The sequence below is a fragment of the Akebia trifoliata genome, chromosome 6 (assembly GCF_017979445.1).
Source record: "Akebia trifoliata isolate Shusen 1 chromosome 6, ASM1797944v1, whole genome shotgun sequence".
NCBI classification, from domain to species: domain Eukaryota; kingdom Viridiplantae; phylum Streptophyta; class Magnoliopsida; order Ranunculales; family Lardizabalaceae; genus Akebia; species Akebia trifoliata.
Window position 1 is genome coordinate 3,125,508 of NC_141380.1, and position 17,607 is coordinate 3,143,114.

Genomic DNA, 17,607 nt, shown 5'->3' on the forward strand with positions numbered 1-17,607 from the left:
ATATGGGTGAATTTCATTTTCCCACCCATATGGGTGGGAAAGTGAAATCCATGATTTAGTGGACTTTTTGAATGGGGTGGAAAATGAATTTCCATTTCCATATGCAATCAAACACTTGAAAAATGTCATTTTCCAGGAAAATTGATTTTCCACCCTATTTTCCATGTGCAATCAAACATACCCTTAGTTTTTTTTGTTTCTCAAGAAAAATAGACATTTAGGTGATTTAGAGGGACTACCTAAAGGGGTATCTTTAAGAGTCTGAATAGCCTTACTTAGTAAGGATTTCACCTTTACTAACTGTCCTTCGCCCACTTTGTGGCATTGAAAAAAACATAATTTGATGCTTCAGGATCGTACTGGACAAAATTCTATGAATATTTAAAAATATATATATATATATATATATTTCACCATTGAATTTTAAATTTAAATTTAGGAGTTATGTTGAAGTCCTAGCCGTCCACTTTCAAAAACTTGAGTCAGATGTGTGGTTGGATTGCTAATGTTAGAATCTATTTGAACAAAAAGACCCTTAGTAAGGCTTTAGATGTTGCTATGTTTGTAAGGAAAATGTTTCTCTATCTTTAAATCGCCAAATCAATTTTCAATTTGGTCCGACGTCCTCTCTCTCTCTCTCTTGCAGGTAGGGTTTCAAAGTTCAAAATCTAAAGTTCAGTTCGAAATTCTGAATCTAGGGCATTTGAACTCATCTCCTGGTAACACTATCAGCTTTGTTTTTGTGAAATTTAGGCTTTCTTTGGTTCTCCATCAACGTGAAAATCAAACCTTGTGTTTCCTTAACTTTCTAATTTTTTTTTTAATACAGTTTAAGACGGATCCGTAAACGAAGCGAGTCGTGAAATTCGAAAAAACAGCGATGATGAATTTCTCGGATCCATCAACTGCCCTCCTTGCAGCCTCTGGAGGCGACACAGTCAAGCTTTTTGATGTTTCGGGTGAGCTGGATCGCGATCCCTGCACATTGAGCTACACACCTTCGCCAGGGTCTCAAGTGAACTCGGTAAAGTGGAACCACACTAGTAAGTTCGAATACTCGTTTCAAGGTTCAACATTATCCATATTTTACCAAAGGATTGCTCAATTTGGCGCACTTCTTGCAGATTTAGTTGTTGCAAGTGCTGGCGACGACAAGAAGATCTCGTTGTGGCGGAAAAATGGGGAAAGTTTGGGTACTATTCCGATTTCTGGTGTCGACATTGGAGACAACATTGATGTAAGTTTTTTATGCAACAAAGTTTAATTTTTAGATTGGGTTTTTCTAATTAAGTTTCAATCTTTAGTTGGTAGAGTTGGTTTGGTTTTGTTATTATGTTTTGGATTGACATTGGAGATAACATTCATGTAATTTTTTAATGCAGCAAAATTTAATTTTTTAGATTGGGTTTTGTAATTAAGTTTCAATCCTTTGTGGGTAGAGTTGTTTTGGTTTTGTTATTATATTTTGGTTTGACATTGGAGACCACATTGGTGTAAATTTTTTATGCAACAAAGTTTAATTTTTTAGATTGGGTTTTTTTTTAATTAAGTTTCAATCTTTTGTTGGTAGAGTAGGTTTGGGTTTTTTATTATGTTTCGGTTTGAATTTGTTATATATTTCAGGAATCTATACTTGCAATCAGCTTTAGTAACAAGGGTTCTAGGTATGTTTGTTCTGGGGGAACCGGACAAGTTGTTCGAATATGGGATTTGCAGAGGAACCGATGCATCAAATGGTTGAGGGGTCACACTGATACAATTACAGGTGTAATGTACAATTGCAAGGATGAGCATTTGGCTTCTATTAGTCAAAAGGGGGATCTTATGCTTCACAACCTTGCATCAGGAGCAAAGGCTGCTGAACTGAAGGACCCAAACAAACAGGTTGTTTGCTTGATTTTGATTTGAAGTGTTTAATTACTTCATATACATTCAAGTATTCCGCGGTTTTGGATACTGTTCATGGGTTTAGATTATCTTTTTAAAAACCTTAATTGTGTGACTGTTGATTGCTAAAACCAGGTATTGAGGGTGCTTGATTATTCTCGGATTAGTCGGCACCTTTTGGTGACAGCCGGTGATGATGGATCCGTACATATGTGGGATTCAACAGGGCGAAGTCCAAAGGTTGGTTGTGTATTCTTTCTTTATTTTTTTGAAAAGTATAAGATGAATTATATTAATGATCAAATAATCGACAGTCGAGATGACGATCATCTTTCAATGTGAGTTATGTTCTTCAATAGCATTCCATGTGGTAATTAACTTTCATTGTATTCAGGCATGTGAATGAAATTGGTAGCAATGAGGAGATATTTTTCATTAGGAGATATCTAATTGAATTACTAATGCATGTTTGTTCCACTAATTTATTTACCAAAGAAAAAAATTTGAATCTATTTTTTGTAGATTTCTTGGTTGAAGCAGCACTCTGCACCGACAACTGGTGTTAGCTTCTCGCCATCAAATGACAAGGTCTTGACTTTATTTCGCTGATTTGTATGTTCTTTTGGTTATTTATAAAAAGTTGAAAACAAACTTGTGATTTTTAGTTGAACTGTTTAAGAATCATCTTCACATTCAAATATCTGAAAAAAAATATTAAGCACTTCCTTGGTCCTTTTGTTTTTCGTTTGTGACAGATAATAGCTAGTGTTGGTCTGGATAAAAAGTTATACACATTTGATTCAGGAATTAAAAGATCCACATTTTGCATTCCGTACGAAGCACCTTTCTCTTCACTGGCATTTCGAGATGATGGTTGGATGCTGGCTGCTGGAACGAATAATGGTCGGGTGGTATTCTACGATGTTCGTGGGAAACCACAGCCTATAACTGCTCTTCGTGCTTATAGTGCTTCAGAGGTGAAATTCTTCCCTTCAATCTTCTGTGATAAATGTGTTTTCATGTTAATCTCCCTTAATTTCAGAAATACCTCTTTGTTCCCATCTTTTTATATTTTCTGTGTTGGTATGCAGCCATGTATGTGTCCAGATGTGGCCTATGTTACATTTGCTTACAGGGTTTTGTGTTTTATTGAGCAAGATCTAGGACTGTAAGATACCAAGTAGTCAAGTACAATAAGTACGCATCGTAATTGTCTTTCTCACCATTATAATCATACAATTATTGCTTTGATTTTGTTTTGCTTTCAAAAGGGTTTCCGTTACAAGTTCCAATCTTTAATCCTGCGTAATAACAACCCCCTTCTTCTCCCTCTCTCTTCCAAACATAGTGACAAAATTCTCTGATTTTTTGAAAAAGCCGTGATTAAATTCACACTTCTTTCAATCAGCGATTTAATCCCAACTTCTTCACAAAGCTATGAACAATATACTTTTATATTATATTTTAATAAAATGATAATAATTTTGTTTAATATTGTGTTAAGTAACAATATATTTTTATTTTATTCCTGGTTTCTTTGAATTTTTCCCTTGCCGAATTTTTTCGAACCCCGACTTTGCCATGCTTCGAAACATAAGGTTAGAACCCTCCTCTTCATTGACCATTCCAAGGAGATCTCTTGTGTGAAAATTGACTTGATCCTCCTCTAAGATTCTTGTCATCGCTCACTCTAACTCAAATGGGGTCTGACAAGAACATCTATTGATGTAGGATGATGAGGGAAGAAACAAAAATATGGAATTTAGGGAATCTGGTTTAGGATTTTGGGTAAGGATTAAGTATTGAGATTTGTAGGTTTCAAGAATCAATAATCAATAATTAAGACTTAAGAATCTAGAATTCAAGATTTTTTTGAAAAAAATTCAAGAAACCAAAGTTTAGAAGAGATAGAGGATGAGAAGAAAATTAAAGAAAGAAAAAAATTAGTATTTACCTTGGAACCACCCCAATGATTTCCATGGCATCAGCCACATTGAAAAGAAAACATTTTGTTTATTTCATCATCCTCTCCGTCAATAAACCATGATACAATGTATAAATAAAGAAAATCAACCAAGAGTCGTAATAAAATTAAAATGTTAAATAAAATAACCTAATTTTCGTAACTTTCTTTCTCCTAATTTTTCTACCCTAATAAATTTAAATAAAAGATAAACTAAAGTTACTAAATTGCCCATAAATATTATACTAAGATCATGGGTTAATAAAACATGAAAATAAGTGCAAAAAACATAAAAATAAAGTCCTAAAACAACTCAAAACTAAAAAAATTAACTAATAGGTTCCCCGGTTGGATCCACAACTTGGTGGGTATGTGTACCATATGAAGTGTAGAAAGCATCACATACTTTTTTGTTTGAAAGTAACTCCATGGTTTTGTAGCCTGTGTGTATTTACATACCTACATGACACGTTTAATTACAGGAAATTCTCCATAATGGATATTCCTCTATGTATTTTTTTTCAATTGAGCACCACCTTCTCATTTAGTAGTACTAGTCGTATTTCCTAACCACAAGACCATCTGGTCAAAGACAACTTTGTTCAATTTCACAGGTTTGACATGAACATCTTCATTTATCATCTTTGCTAATGCTAATAGTTTACGGTTTCATCAGGCTGTTACAAGCTTATCCTGGCAAAGATCAAAACCCATTATAGTAAATGAAACTAATTGCACTGCCGAGACTGCTCTTTTGGGAGGTGCCGGGGAAGATTCAATCCTTATGCCAGATCCGCTTCCTTCTTCAACATCATCAAGCCTTTCTCTAGTTTCAGCTGTGCCCGGTTCTCGAAAGCTTGGGCGTTCCGGTCTATCTGTTGATGCATCTTCTCTTCCAGCAACAAGTAGTGGGTCAATATCAAGCACTCTGTACTCATCTTCAGCAGAGGAAACACCGCACAAGAATCAGTTATGGACTGGTGGAACATTGTCGAGGTTACAAGCTCCTCGTACTAGTTTTAACTTCAAGGACGATATGGAAGTGTTTTCCCCACTTGTGGATGTTCAGCCAATTACGCCATCAGATAAGTTGTGGGATGATCATATCGAGGCAAAGAAAGATAAATTATCCATTGACACAAAACCTACATCTCTGCTGTTCCCTTCGTCGATTCGGAGATTTCCTTCTGCAGAGGAAGGAGGCAACAATCCTCATCCAATCTCTGATTGGAAGTCCAGTTCAACTTCCAGACAGGTCCGGAACATAACATTCTCTTGAATCAACTATGGTGTACAAAGTATATATACTTAAGTCTAGAAACCCTGTACCCTCGTGACAAGAACCCGAAGGCCTTCTCTTCTTTATACTGTACACGTGACCATCAATAAATCTTTTTGCACAACTCAATCATCGGCATAGTGACAAAAATCTGCACGATTAAATCACAATTAATTGTGATTTAATCGATGTTTTTTAAAAAATACAAGATTTTTTTTATATAGATTTTTAACTGTTATTTTATCATTTAATATATAAAATATGTATTTTTGACACTTAAAAAATAGTTATTTTTGTTTTTTAAATTTTCCGATGTTTTCCCAACTTATTGATTTTTGCTGGCTTTTTCCGAAGCTTTCTCTTGCCAAATTATTCCCGAACCCTGACTTTGATACTATGATCATCAAGCGTATTTCTTCTTACTGTACATGGTGTAGCATTCAAGGACACACGATTTATGTCCATCACGGACATTAAAGTTTAGCCCAATCAGTACAAAGGTTAGGGTTTCAGGTAAACTGTGTTGTGGGATTGAGCAATGTTGCTTGGCTGGCATTAGCAACTTAAGGTTAGCAGTCCAGTTGTGGTGTGCCCATCCTAGAAAAGTGTAAATTGTGTTTTCTGATGTCCTAATCAGCACTGCTTCATACAGGACGACACTCAATCTTCCATGTCACAAGTGGGGGCTACACCTGCATATTCCAAGAGTGACAGGTCTTCTTCTGCCACTCCTCCTGAAGCCTGGGGTGGTGGGGGCCTATCTGATAAATTCGAGCACATTCGTGACCAAGTTTCCTTTCCATCACGCTTTGGGATGTTGACATCTGGGGGCCTAACAACGGGATCTGTAGCTGGCATGCAAGATTCGTTGTCCAGAAATGCAGGCCTGAGCTACACAAACCCGCGCCCCAAAGATACCTCCTCCAATGTAGACACCTCTTTGGGATTTACTGAAAATCTTCGTCTTAATTCTATGTCCACATCTCTAGGGATGAAAAGCATCACACTACAGGCTAATCTTGAATCTCCAGGATTGGCATCACCGACCCTTCCTCGAAGATTTTCCACTTATGCGGAGAGAGTAAGTACTACTTCTTCCTTCAATGACGGAGCTAGTCTTGCATCAGGTTCACCAAAAGCAAAGAAAACAGGAGCTGAAACCCGGGAAGAGCTCTTAAACAGCTTGTTGTCGAGGTCAGATTTGTCAGCTTCCATGGGTGCCGTGACTCTTCCAACAATAAATGTATACATAACTAGAGGGTTTCATCCTATTCTTTGTTCACATTTCTTTATTTACAATATTTTTTGGCTTATAAGATTAAACAATTAGTTGATGATAATAATTTAACAGGGTGGTAGATCACAGCTCCAAGGAGGAGGCCCAGCTCAACCGGATCCACAACAGGAGACCTCCTCTTTTACACTTCAGCTGTTTCAGCGTGCCCTTGAAGAGACACTATCATGTGTCCAGAAATCCATCCATGAGGATGTGAGAAACCTTCATATCGAGCTATTAAGGCAATTTCATATTCAAGAGGTATGGATGGGATGATTGATCTCAAATCTTTTGCCTGCTATATTTCTCTTATGGACAAGTTTTTCATATATATATATATATATAAATTGTTGGATATTCTTCAGGTGGAGATGTCAAGCTCGATGAATTCAGTTCTGGAAAAACAAGCTGAGTTGATGAGGGAAGTGCAATCTCTTCGGAAAGAAAACCAGCAGCTTCGCCAATTGCTTTGATCATCAGATAAGATTGTTGTTAAATCTTTTTCTCAAATTCATTTTTTGTCTTCCAAAGTTGCTGTTTTATGGTATGTGGTTTTATACAAATGAAAGGGTTTGAGCAAGGATACTCTCCAGCTTGACTTTTTTTTGTTTTTTTTCCCCAAGTTCTGTGCATATATTAGATCGTGTGATTTAATCAGTTCTGGTTACGAAGGTGCTTTGATTTGTAAATTGTACAATTCCCAAGATTTAAAATGGATGCTTAACAGAGATGGATCCTTTAGAGGTGTGAGCATGGGGGACAAGGTGCCATAATAAGAGACAGTGGGGGTGCCCCTGTAGTAGTATGGGCTAATTGTATAAGGGGGCAGTCTGTTACCTTACATGAACTCTTAGCTATCAGGAAAGGCTTACTACTTGTTAGTCTGTTCGGATGCAACATTCTAGTTATAGCCACGGATTCTCAAAATGTAATACAGATCCTAAAAGCCGAGTCGGTGCTTCCTAGTCCTTGGTACTCAAGATATATCTGCAGGAACATTACAAGGTTGGCCGAAATCAGGGTGTTCCTGAGTAAGGAGAGCTCGTCTCAAATGGTGGTATTGGAGATTTTTGTGTCAACTTTTCTTTTGGCAGAAGATGAGTAAAGACTTCACTAGAGCGTGCTTCAGGATTTTGTTTTCAATTGGAATACCATTAGTGACTCGTAACCCCACCTTGGTTCAAGTGTGTATTTTTTTTTCCTCTTGTTTCTGTCCCGTTGTTTGGGGGCTATCTCTGCTTCCTTTCTATCTTTTCTAATGAAAATTTGATATTTATCAAAAAAAAAAAAGATTGGCCGAAAGCTTTGCTGAGATCTCGCATAACCTTGTCTTTTAGAGAAACTAATAAATAGAGCAGCTTTTCTTTGAGCTTCATTTTGTACTTCTACTCGATGTTTTGTTATTCCCTTTGACCTGTGTTTGGATTGCGAGAAATGGAGAGAAGAGGAGAGAAAAAAAGTGAGTTTTCTTTCTTTCCAAAAGTGGAGAGAAACCCTTTTAAAATATTTTATAATTCCAACTGATCTCTTTTAAGATATTTTAAAATTTCAAAGTTGTCCCAAGTTCTCTCCTATCAATCCAAAATACGGTGGAGGGAAATTAAGTTTCTCTTCTCTCAATCCAAACATAACCTTAGAGTTTCCTAGTGAAGTCTCATGTATTATAGATGAGGAGTTGCACCTATGGAAGTATTTATCCTTTTTATTATCGGTGGTCTGCTTAAATTCATGATTACCCCCAACTTCATTGATTCAAATCATGGACTGGTTGCAGAAAATTTGTACGCAAAAAAAGAAATAACAAGGAAGAAATCAGCAAACCCTTTACGAAACTTCTGCCAATTTCCTCATCGTTTTTTCAGAATTTTTTTATCTTTTAAATTCGCCAAACACTATTTAACCTAAACTCACTAAAATCAACTATTTTGTACAGAACAAAGTTCACTTGCATGCATGCATCTAGTCGTCGACATTACTCATATTTACCAAAAACTTCTTTTTTCATAAGCAAACATTACTCATATTTACCAAAAACTTCTTTTTTCATAAGCAACGGGAATTTATTAATAATGCGGTCGAAATTACCAACTGGTTCATATTTACCAAGTACGTGGCCACACTACTAAATTGACTACTAAATTGAATCTTGACCAGTAGTTTCATTCCCGAACGTGGAGGCATAAGTTTTGTTTAAGACAATTCCAAAATTTGGGGATACAACTATGACGATGATCATCACTATTGTTATTGATTAACTACTACAACAATAACAACAAAACCATAAAATAAAATAAAAATGAGCAAAAAAAACCTGAACTATGTTGATTACAGGTCATTGCTGAACCTGACAAGTGACTCGGTAGCGATCTCAACATTCAAGGAGGCTGAAAGGAGCACCAAACAGTCTCACAAGATATATTATTTTAATGAGAGTTCTTCTACAGAAACATAAAGTTGGACGGAAAACGGTTGATCAAACTGTCGTGAATACTCAAATCTATTGCTGCTGTAAGCTCTTAGATTTAAACGGTTTCTGTTTTGATCCATGCTTCACTTTTTAACTATTCTCAATACGTCCCCCACGAGGTGCATCGAACCAGTTACAAGGACCTGAAACAAAGAAACCCTTTGAAAGAGAATTTCACATTGATGCAAAAAAGAAACCGGAAGGACTGATGTTATAGTCGGTATCAATGATCTGATATATTAAGCATGGCAACCTAACAAGAGAACAATTTGATGGTGCCAAAGCATCCTCATTCGTCAACAAGGCATAAGGGAAAATTTTGGAAAAATTCAGTAAAATAAAATCCTGTTACTTCATAATAGCAAAGTTTAAACACAGTAAATATTTGGTAGGGGGGTTCAATTCAGGAAAATTTTATTTAAAAAAATCAGGAAAATTTCAGAGAATATACAAATGATGTTCCAGGTTTATTATCATAATCCATCATCTTCAACCTACCTAAAAACGCTATCTTATTCTTGACATTTGATTGTTGAAGAAAATAAAATTTTGAGGCTGAAGAGTGAAAATGTTATCATATTTCATGAACTATGGATAAATCATCAATTAAATCCTTCAATTCACTGATTTAATCGGCTAATTCCTTATTCGGAGAATTTTATGAATTTTTGCAGATTTTTGTGACTATTTGGATAATACAAAAATTATATATATTTCATGTATATAACATAATATTAAAGAAAATTACAAAATTTTACATTAAATATAGTATAAAAACGTATTTCTCAAAGCTTTGTGAATAAGTTGGGATTAAATTGTCGATTGAAAGAATTGCAAATAAGTCATAGCCTTTTAAAACAATGGAAGAATTTAGTAAACATTTCTCAAATCTCAACCTAAGGGATATTTGATTAATTTAGTGACCACACCAGAAACTCACTTTGAGCATTTCTTGGAAAAGTTAAGATATTCCCACCATCAAATTTACTAAACGCAAGGACATCAAAGTGTGGTATAATTCGATAAGAAAAACTACCTGAAAACGAACAGATCGATTCTCTTGGACACTGTCCCGGAGCCATTTAATAGCCAATGGAAGTGAAGGAAATACTGAACTCTCACAATTCCTGATACTCTGTTCTGCATCTTCTTTGCTTTCCTCGTAGGTAGCATCTGGAGCCTTGTCACCCCCTCCTACTAATAAGTGAATAATACCATCAAAACATACACACAAATTCGAATAGTACAATTGATTTAGTAGTTATGATGTGAGGAGAATAACAAAAAAGGATTTTGAAACAAGTAAAACTGACTTATAATTGCATCATATTATACAACAAATTATGGAAAAATTAGGTATCCATTGATATGTAAAAAACTAAAAGAAATTTCAGTCACCCCAGAAAGGGGTATGGTCAAGATGGAAAAACGAGGATATGTACCCATTATTTTTTTGATAGGCAAGCGAGTTAGTGGTTAATAATAGGCGGGTGAAGGCAAGCTGACATCATTTCAAAATTATAAACATAAAAATGAGTGGAAAATACCTTTGTCACCATGGATGAGGTTCTCCCATGCTCTTTGAAGTGTCAACTGCCAGGTTAGATCAACTTGAGTATCAGTTGAAGGTAAAGCATGAGAGCCAACCTTATAATACACCGACTGACTTGGTACAAAAAGGGCCTTCTGGAAGTGAACTCCTGAAATATCAAGTTAGCATTGAATAAATCCAAGAAACCATGCATAGAAATTATTTTTATTCTTCAAGGCCATTTGCAGACATTAATTTTCCCATCCAGAAACTGGGATGGATTGGATTGTTAAGATGGTTGATTTTTAAATTAGAATCCTCAAGTCCCAACTCTAGACTCCGTGGACATGAGCCATTTTTCATGTTTAATTAAACTCACTTTATTTTTTTTCAGTTCTTCAATTAATAAGCAAATATTTTTTGAATTGTTGAAACATTAGTCTATTTCATTGTTTTGTTAGTTGTTCGCCAATTTGTGACTAATTTGGTAACCAATCAATCGAATTACTAACCATGGTCCTAAATTCGCATGATCCATTTATATATGATAATTAATGTCTATAACACCATTGTATTTACTTGAGAAATGCATCCTTCAGGATAATTACCATGATGAGCACAAGCATTGATTAGGCGTGGAAGAAGAATCATAGGGTCCCTTACCGACATGCAATTGAACAAGAGTATCTGCAGTAAAATTTTCTAACAATCTCAGTACGGCATTCCCCATTTATGTGCTAATTCAAGAACAGAAAGTAAACTTGGCACGATTGGTTCACTAAATTTAAGATTCAATTATCCCAAAATTCAAAAAGGGTGATACAAACTTTTATTTTTTTGCAATGAATAATATCTCTGTTAATGAATTAAACCTTCTATTTAATATCATAGAAATTGTGTACAATTTCCGTGACATTAAATAAAACTAACTGATCTAAATACAGGGATCCAGTAAACTTTAAGAATTTTTTTTTTACCTGTGTGGAGTTTTTCTTGGAGGCCTCATTTGGGTACTTTTGTACCAAGTCATGTGAAGCTTTCGAATCATTAAGCAGATGTTCCTTCAAGGAATTCTGCTGTTGAATATCTTCTTTGATAGCAACAGAAAACCATCTTCCACAAACTTCCATGCTTTCAGGGCTATGGGCCCCGTCCAAATAGAAAATCAGATCTCCAGGGTTGTCCACATTGAAATATGGATCAGGAACAATTTGGGCCCGCCCTTGCAAGCTGGCAGTTGCAAGCCCTTTCACGAATTGCTCGGGCAGAGAGCTCTGTTTCCATGAACCGAAGATGAATATTTCAGTATTCCAATGAATCTATACAGAAAATAAAACACTTCAAACTAAAGAACTTACACTCTGGTCCAGATACATGCCTTCAAGATGGCCAGTCTTTTGAAGCCAAGTATAACATAGTGAAATCGCAAGACCTGCATTTAGGTATTGGTGCTCACCCTCAAGCCCAAGTTGTACACCATTCAGCAAGCTGACATCTAAAGGTTGGGCAACTTGGAGAGGTACCTGGCATGAAATTCATAATCTTGGTTAAAAGTTACAAACTTATGATGTTTGTTAATTTTAAATGGAAAATATTATTAGATCACTTCTCTTTGGCACAACAGGCTGGAAAAACATTTAAATGGCATATAGTACACAACATGGGGTATCCCTCTTCAATAGATGATCCATGATGTAACCATTTTGGTACATTTGTGTTACTAAAGGAGGATAGAAAATTCATAAATTTGACATATGGTTTGTGCTGCTGGCTAGGTCTTTTATCATTTTTAAGACCAGACAAGTTAGAAAGACTACTAAACCAGGAAGGTTTATAAAAGGGTAGCCATTTGATCGAGTTGCACAACTTGCACCATGGCATGATGATTTATCAAATTACAAGCAAACTCCGCCAAGTGCTGGTGTTCTTTCAGAAAAAGAAAATAACTGAAAAGCCAACCAGACTTTTGTTTTATTAATATTTTTTAAAGTTGTAATTTATTACATTTAATAAATTTATACTACTATTAAGTCAAAGGCTTAAAACAGAGGTTAAACTACTTTTGCTCTATTTATTTTTTTTGTTGTAATTACTCAAGCAAAATTGACTTCCATATACACATGGGAAAATCATTTGTCAACAACAACAACAAAAATGCACGCCACTTTATTGCTAGCAATAAAGTTCCCCCCTCCCCCCCTCTCCCCCCTGCCCCCCCAACCCACCCTAAATTTTTTTCTTAGGATTTTTCATGATCTAAAGTCGTTTTGCAGTGGAAAAGAATCTTTAGAAAGCACTCACCAAGATCATTAAAAAAATCTTTTACTGGATATTTTTATTTAACTATGAAATCAAGATTTACACTGATTTTTGAAATTTCTATGCTGCTCTTGGAATTTTGATTCTTCAGGGCCAAAAGTGCTGCAAAGAATAGATATAGTTATTTTAGTTGCCCTTTCAATTAATTTTTTTCTTTTAATTTAGTTCAGAAAAACTTCATTATTCATAAAAATAAAAATAAAAACAACTTAAGAAATGTCATTACTTGAACATCATGTATATTGCAAGTGCACCCACCCACCCCAGCCCAAAAAGAAGGAAAAAAACAAAAAACAAAATGAAATGAAGCCACGAATATCCAAGCAGCTACCTGACATGCCCAAGTCAAGTATAGTTGAGTTGAATCACAAGTTCTAGTACACTGGGGAAACAACACTGATTCAGGAAAAGAAAGTACAACTTACATCTAATTGAGAAGCTTTCTTTTCAAGAACAGACATTGCTTCGTCAGGTTGAGGCATGGTAAAGGCTGGAACTCCATGCTGTATCATGAAGAAAGGAGAGAAAATATGCTTCAAGTATAAAAGCTCTTCCTACTAATACATATATATATGAGATTTTTAGTTCTATGAACACCTTGAAGATACCAGCCTTCTCACCAGCAATTGCTCCAAGCGTGTGTCCTGTTTAGAGCAACCAGCAATGAACAGTGCATGAATATTTATTAGACCTCTCTTTTATTAAGGTAGCAGGATATGCATACCACACTTTCACACTTAAGATATTAATTTTTCCTGAACAAATTTTCAAAAATTCAAGAACGTAAAATTAACGTTCGTAACCCTCTAAAGTTTGATTTACATGTCAACATCAACAATCTGAAGGTTTCTTAGCTGAACATTATTAGCTTAAAAAAAAGTTTCATTTCTGACCATCTATGCAGCATTAGTGAATCATGGTTCAACTAACTGCCTTTCAAGCCTTACAATTCCACATTTGTGCATGTGCAAAAATGTTCAATGTAGATGCAGATGAAGTTATTGGCATTGGGTTTCTCACAGTAGCACTAGATAAATAATAAGTTATACTAAGAAATTAACGAATGCGTTATATGTAACCAACATATGATGCAAGAGAATCCAGGAAGAGATTACTAACCAAGAATTTCCATGTGGTCAAACCCAAGGGAAGATATTCCACACACAATAGGTGCTTGAACCTGAAAAGTAATCATATGCATAAGCCGTGCTCAATAGATTCCAGAACAACAATTATTGTATTCTGCGATCAAGTTTGCTTATCTGGCACTGGTGCGCTAATTCATTAATGTTATAGCTCAAGATGAAGGATCATTTACATTTTGATTTTCAAATTAAAATAAGTTTTCTAAGACTTCCTAAAATAACATTAATGCATACCACATTTGTCGCATCAAACTTTCCTCCTAAACCAACCTCCAAAATAGCAACATCCACCTGCTTTATGAAAATTATAACATCCGAAAAAATGTTATCTTTTCGGTACCACTTCATTCATACAGTTAAAATCCATCAGAATGGAACGAACTCATATATCTATCAAGCACTGATAAACAAAATGCCAATGTGCCCTCAAGGTGTTCAGGTAAAAATGAAGAACGATGTCATATATATGACCTGCTCTGCTGAGAATATCTTGAAGGCAAGCAAAGCAAGGAAGCGAAAATAAGTAGGCATCGGTACATTTTCACTAGTTTTCTCCTGCATACCAACAAGGACATAAATTACTCACGAATGAACTAGCATTACTAATCCAAAAAAAAATGTTCACAATTAACGCAGAGAAATCAAAGAATAACTTTTGCTAATCTTTTCACTAAGTAGTAACAATGATACATACAGATTCAAAGGGTAGTCAAATACAAACCGGTGGCCATGTCTCTGCATCCTTTCCAGCAATTTTGTATAATTGAATTGAAATGAAATAAAAAAACATAAATTTAATGAAACTAATCAGAAGAATGTTGTAGACCAGGAATACACATACTCTGGCTAGTCATAAACATCACGTCCATATTTCAACAAATGAGAAGTATTATCTCTCAACCATCCATCCCATGTACACACTGCCTATAAATAAATAATACATTCATGTTAAAAAAATAACTAGATCCATATTTCCATAGTGTCCGAATGTTATATCTTAAGTGTTTCCCCTTCCATTTCACCTAACACTTTCAACTTATTTCCCGCTTCCTGCATTGAATATAATTTTTAAAGTTCATTTCCCGCTTACAAGAAGTGCCACTTAGCTAAGTGGTAAGACATGTGGAGAGTTGTTCCCACATCTTTGGTTCAAACCCCCTTGACCCATACTTCTTATGCTAACCACTAACCCATCTTTACCTATAAAAAAAAAAAGAAAAATTCCCGTTTACATTTCTTGCACTATTTCCCACACTCATTTCCTTCTTTGGCAACTATGCTTCAAGGAAGCATGAAATTCATCCCCTGTTAAATATGTGATGATAGCAATATTCTAGACATCTTACAAGCACAAGAAACAAACAATACTCATGTAGGGAACTAAACCCAAAAGTGTATCCAGGCTTAGTTAAAAAATGTTGAACCTTTAGTAACCATTTTAAAAAAAAAGGCATGTACCTTCAGTCTATCAAAACACCACCAGAAATATGCCAAAAATTTCTCTTCACATATTTCCATTCTGCAATAGCCAACAATAAAGTAGAAAATAAATAACGCCAACTAACGTAAGATGAAAATAATCTCTCAAATTTTAACTTGCTAGACATTAAACCTGCCAGGATAGGAATTGATAAATATAATCACTTGGTATATAGAGGAGCAAGTTTATAAGACTTGAATACATATCACTTGGTTCGATTCAGAGGTTAAATTGGTCAAAGAATCAGTCAGGTCCCCAAATGGAACTGAAAATTCGAAATGTGAACTAACCCATCTAATCGAAATCTTTCACGAACATCAATGAGATGAGGAGAAGTGAAAAGCCCAGTATGGAACCCACAATTGCGTAGTATCGATTCTGTAAACGTGCATGTTGATCCCTTCAATATGTTGAACATAGAAAACAATCAAATGATAGACAATGAATAGAATTATATAGTTAATGTAACAATTTCAAACAGAGCGCTTTTTAACATTAAAAAGGAATAAAATTGCAACCTTTCCTTTAGTTCCGGCTACATGGATAACCTTCATACGGGCAATAGGATCTTCCAACTCCAGAATCTATAATCCCAACTTTATTTAATCAGAAATAAAACAAAAATGTGGCAAATTATGCCCCAAAAAGGGATTTTGATTCGTCCAATCTCAGTTATCAGTATATCTACCTTTATATAATCAAACAACAGGTCAAAGCAATCACCCTTATTTGATTTATCGGCACGGGAACGTTTAGTAATCAAAGAAGACAAAGCATCCAAAGCTTCCTCGTAAGGAGATACTTTACTACTATTCTTGGACGATCCATTGTCATCTATAGTTACAAAATCACCCAAAAAAAAAATTCAAATATCTCCATCTCAGTAATTAACCGAACCATCCAAAACTCCAAATGAATTTCATAAACAAATATATAAATTAATTCAACAAGATCAATCTTATAAGCAGAGTAGAGAGATTAGTACCTCCTTTCATGACAATTCGTCTCTGTAAAATTCGATTTAGAAAAGAAATATCAATAAAATAAGATCTGAAAATGAGTGAAGTATATTTATGCATTAGAGATGATGAATAAAATAAGAGAATTAATTAATACTTCTCTTACGTTGCAGATTTTAACGAAGAAATCGAATCAGAATTGAAATATATATAACAGAGAGAGTAATTAAGATTAAGAAACAAATCTACTTACGTGTTTAATGGGAGGCGCGTAGGTTATCGGGACGAAGTGAAGTGTGGTTTGGAGAGAAGGAGATGAGATAGGTTTATAAAGGCCAATCACCAGTTCACCACCAAATGTACTGTGTGGACTTTGGACGAGGTAAATCGACATTCTAACCTACGCTGGGTGCGTAGAACGCACGCCTATTTAATAATATATATTTTGACATAGATATTTTTCGAATACAGAGACGTTGGACACTTGGTGTCCAGCTAACACCTCGATGGGAATAGAGATACATTGGATCGCCACGTGTAACATCAGAAACGTTCTAAACTTTGACGAAGTCAGTCTAGCATTTTCTTATCAGGGTGACAAGACAAACAGTGAGAGAGAATGGCAGATGGTACTTTGTGAGGTCGAACGTACGGCTGATGTGGGAAGAGAATTATAACTATCTTCTCATCTTAGCCGTTCGTTAAACACCAGAAATTTCTCTTTTTTTCTTGTTGTTTGTCTTGGGATTGGTTTATTTTTTTGAGTGCAATGGTATGATCCAAGTGGGCCATTGATGAACGGGGCAAATAAATGAGACGGAAAATTTTGTGAAAAAAAGAGAAAAAACAAAGTTTCTCTCAACTTTCAGTGAAAATTATGATCCGATGAAATGGAGTTGTAGGGGATAAAATTATATAAAATTAAGAAAAAAAAATTATTTTCATTGTTGAATTTTATTTTTAAATGTGGGTACTTGGTAGCCGTCTGTTTTAAACACCATTGATCAAACAAAAAAAATAATTGTTTTTTAATATGAATATTTTCATGAAACCTAGATGTCTGTGTTGTTGGATTGTCAATGTGATAATTAACGTGGACTACAATTCCTTTTAAGATTTGAAATCTATAAAAATAAATATGTGGGCAGAAAACAGACAAGAGAGAGAAACTTTCTCTTTTTTTTTTATAATAAGTTATGTGCTTCTATGTCAACGTGCATCAAGTCCATCATATTATCAGTACTGTTTACTTATTCTCAACGCTTCACTAATTTTATTTATTTTTAATTGGGGTGTGATAA

General features: G+C 35.1%; 2 protein-coding genes across 5 annotated transcripts; one reads left to right on the forward strand and one right to left on the reverse strand.

The window, feature by feature from the left end:
• Positions 1 to 519: 519 nt before the first annotated feature.
• Positions 520 to 8,682, forward strand: NEDD1 (Transducin/WD40 repeat-like superfamily protein). Of its 2 annotated transcripts, XM_086445074.1 has the most exons (12): positions 520 to 538; positions 647 to 719; positions 830 to 1,043; positions 1,125 to 1,237; positions 1,624 to 1,884; positions 2,023 to 2,127; positions 2,410 to 2,475; positions 2,643 to 2,864; positions 4,527 to 5,105; positions 5,782 to 6,372; positions 6,481 to 6,666; positions 6,771 to 8,682. In XM_086445074.1, exons 3-12 carry the CDS (start codon positions 881 to 883, stop codon positions 6,876 to 6,878), a joined length of 2,394 nt encoding a protein of 797 aa, XP_086301200.1. In that variant the 5' UTR covers positions 520 to 538; positions 647 to 719; positions 830 to 880; the 3' UTR covers positions 6,879 to 8,682. The 2 variants fall into 2 exon arrangements, with proteins under 2 accessions (XP_086301200.1, XP_086301199.1); XM_086445073.1 differs by lacking the exon at positions 520 to 538 and having other exon boundaries at positions 562 to 719.
• Positions 8,545 to 16,695, reverse strand: DFB (DHFS-FPGS homolog B). Of its 3 annotated transcripts, none has more exons than XM_086445076.1 (17): positions 16,560 to 16,695; positions 16,333 to 16,354; positions 16,036 to 16,181; positions 15,866 to 15,931; positions 15,638 to 15,747; positions 15,326 to 15,386; positions 14,339 to 14,422; positions 14,102 to 14,158; positions 13,842 to 13,902; positions 13,320 to 13,366; positions 13,148 to 13,225; positions 11,762 to 11,926; positions 11,381 to 11,677; positions 11,012 to 11,090; positions 10,420 to 10,572; positions 9,909 to 10,066; positions 8,545 to 9,015 (listed from the first exon to the last, which is right to left on the reverse strand). In XM_086445076.1, the coding sequence occupies exons 2-17, from the start codon at positions 16,340 to 16,342 to the stop codon at positions 8,956 to 8,958; spliced, it is 1,632 nt and encodes a 543-aa protein (XP_086301202.1). In that variant the 5' UTR covers positions 16,343 to 16,354; positions 16,560 to 16,695; the 3' UTR covers positions 8,545 to 8,955. The 3 variants fall into 3 exon arrangements, with proteins under 3 accessions (XP_086301202.1, XP_086301201.1, XP_086301203.1); XM_086445075.1 differs by having other exon boundaries at positions 9,909 to 10,069; XM_086445077.1 differs by lacking the exon at positions 16,560 to 16,695 and having other exon boundaries at positions 9,909 to 10,069; positions 16,071 to 16,181; positions 16,333 to 16,349.
• Positions 16,696 to 17,607: the final 912 nt, after the last annotated feature.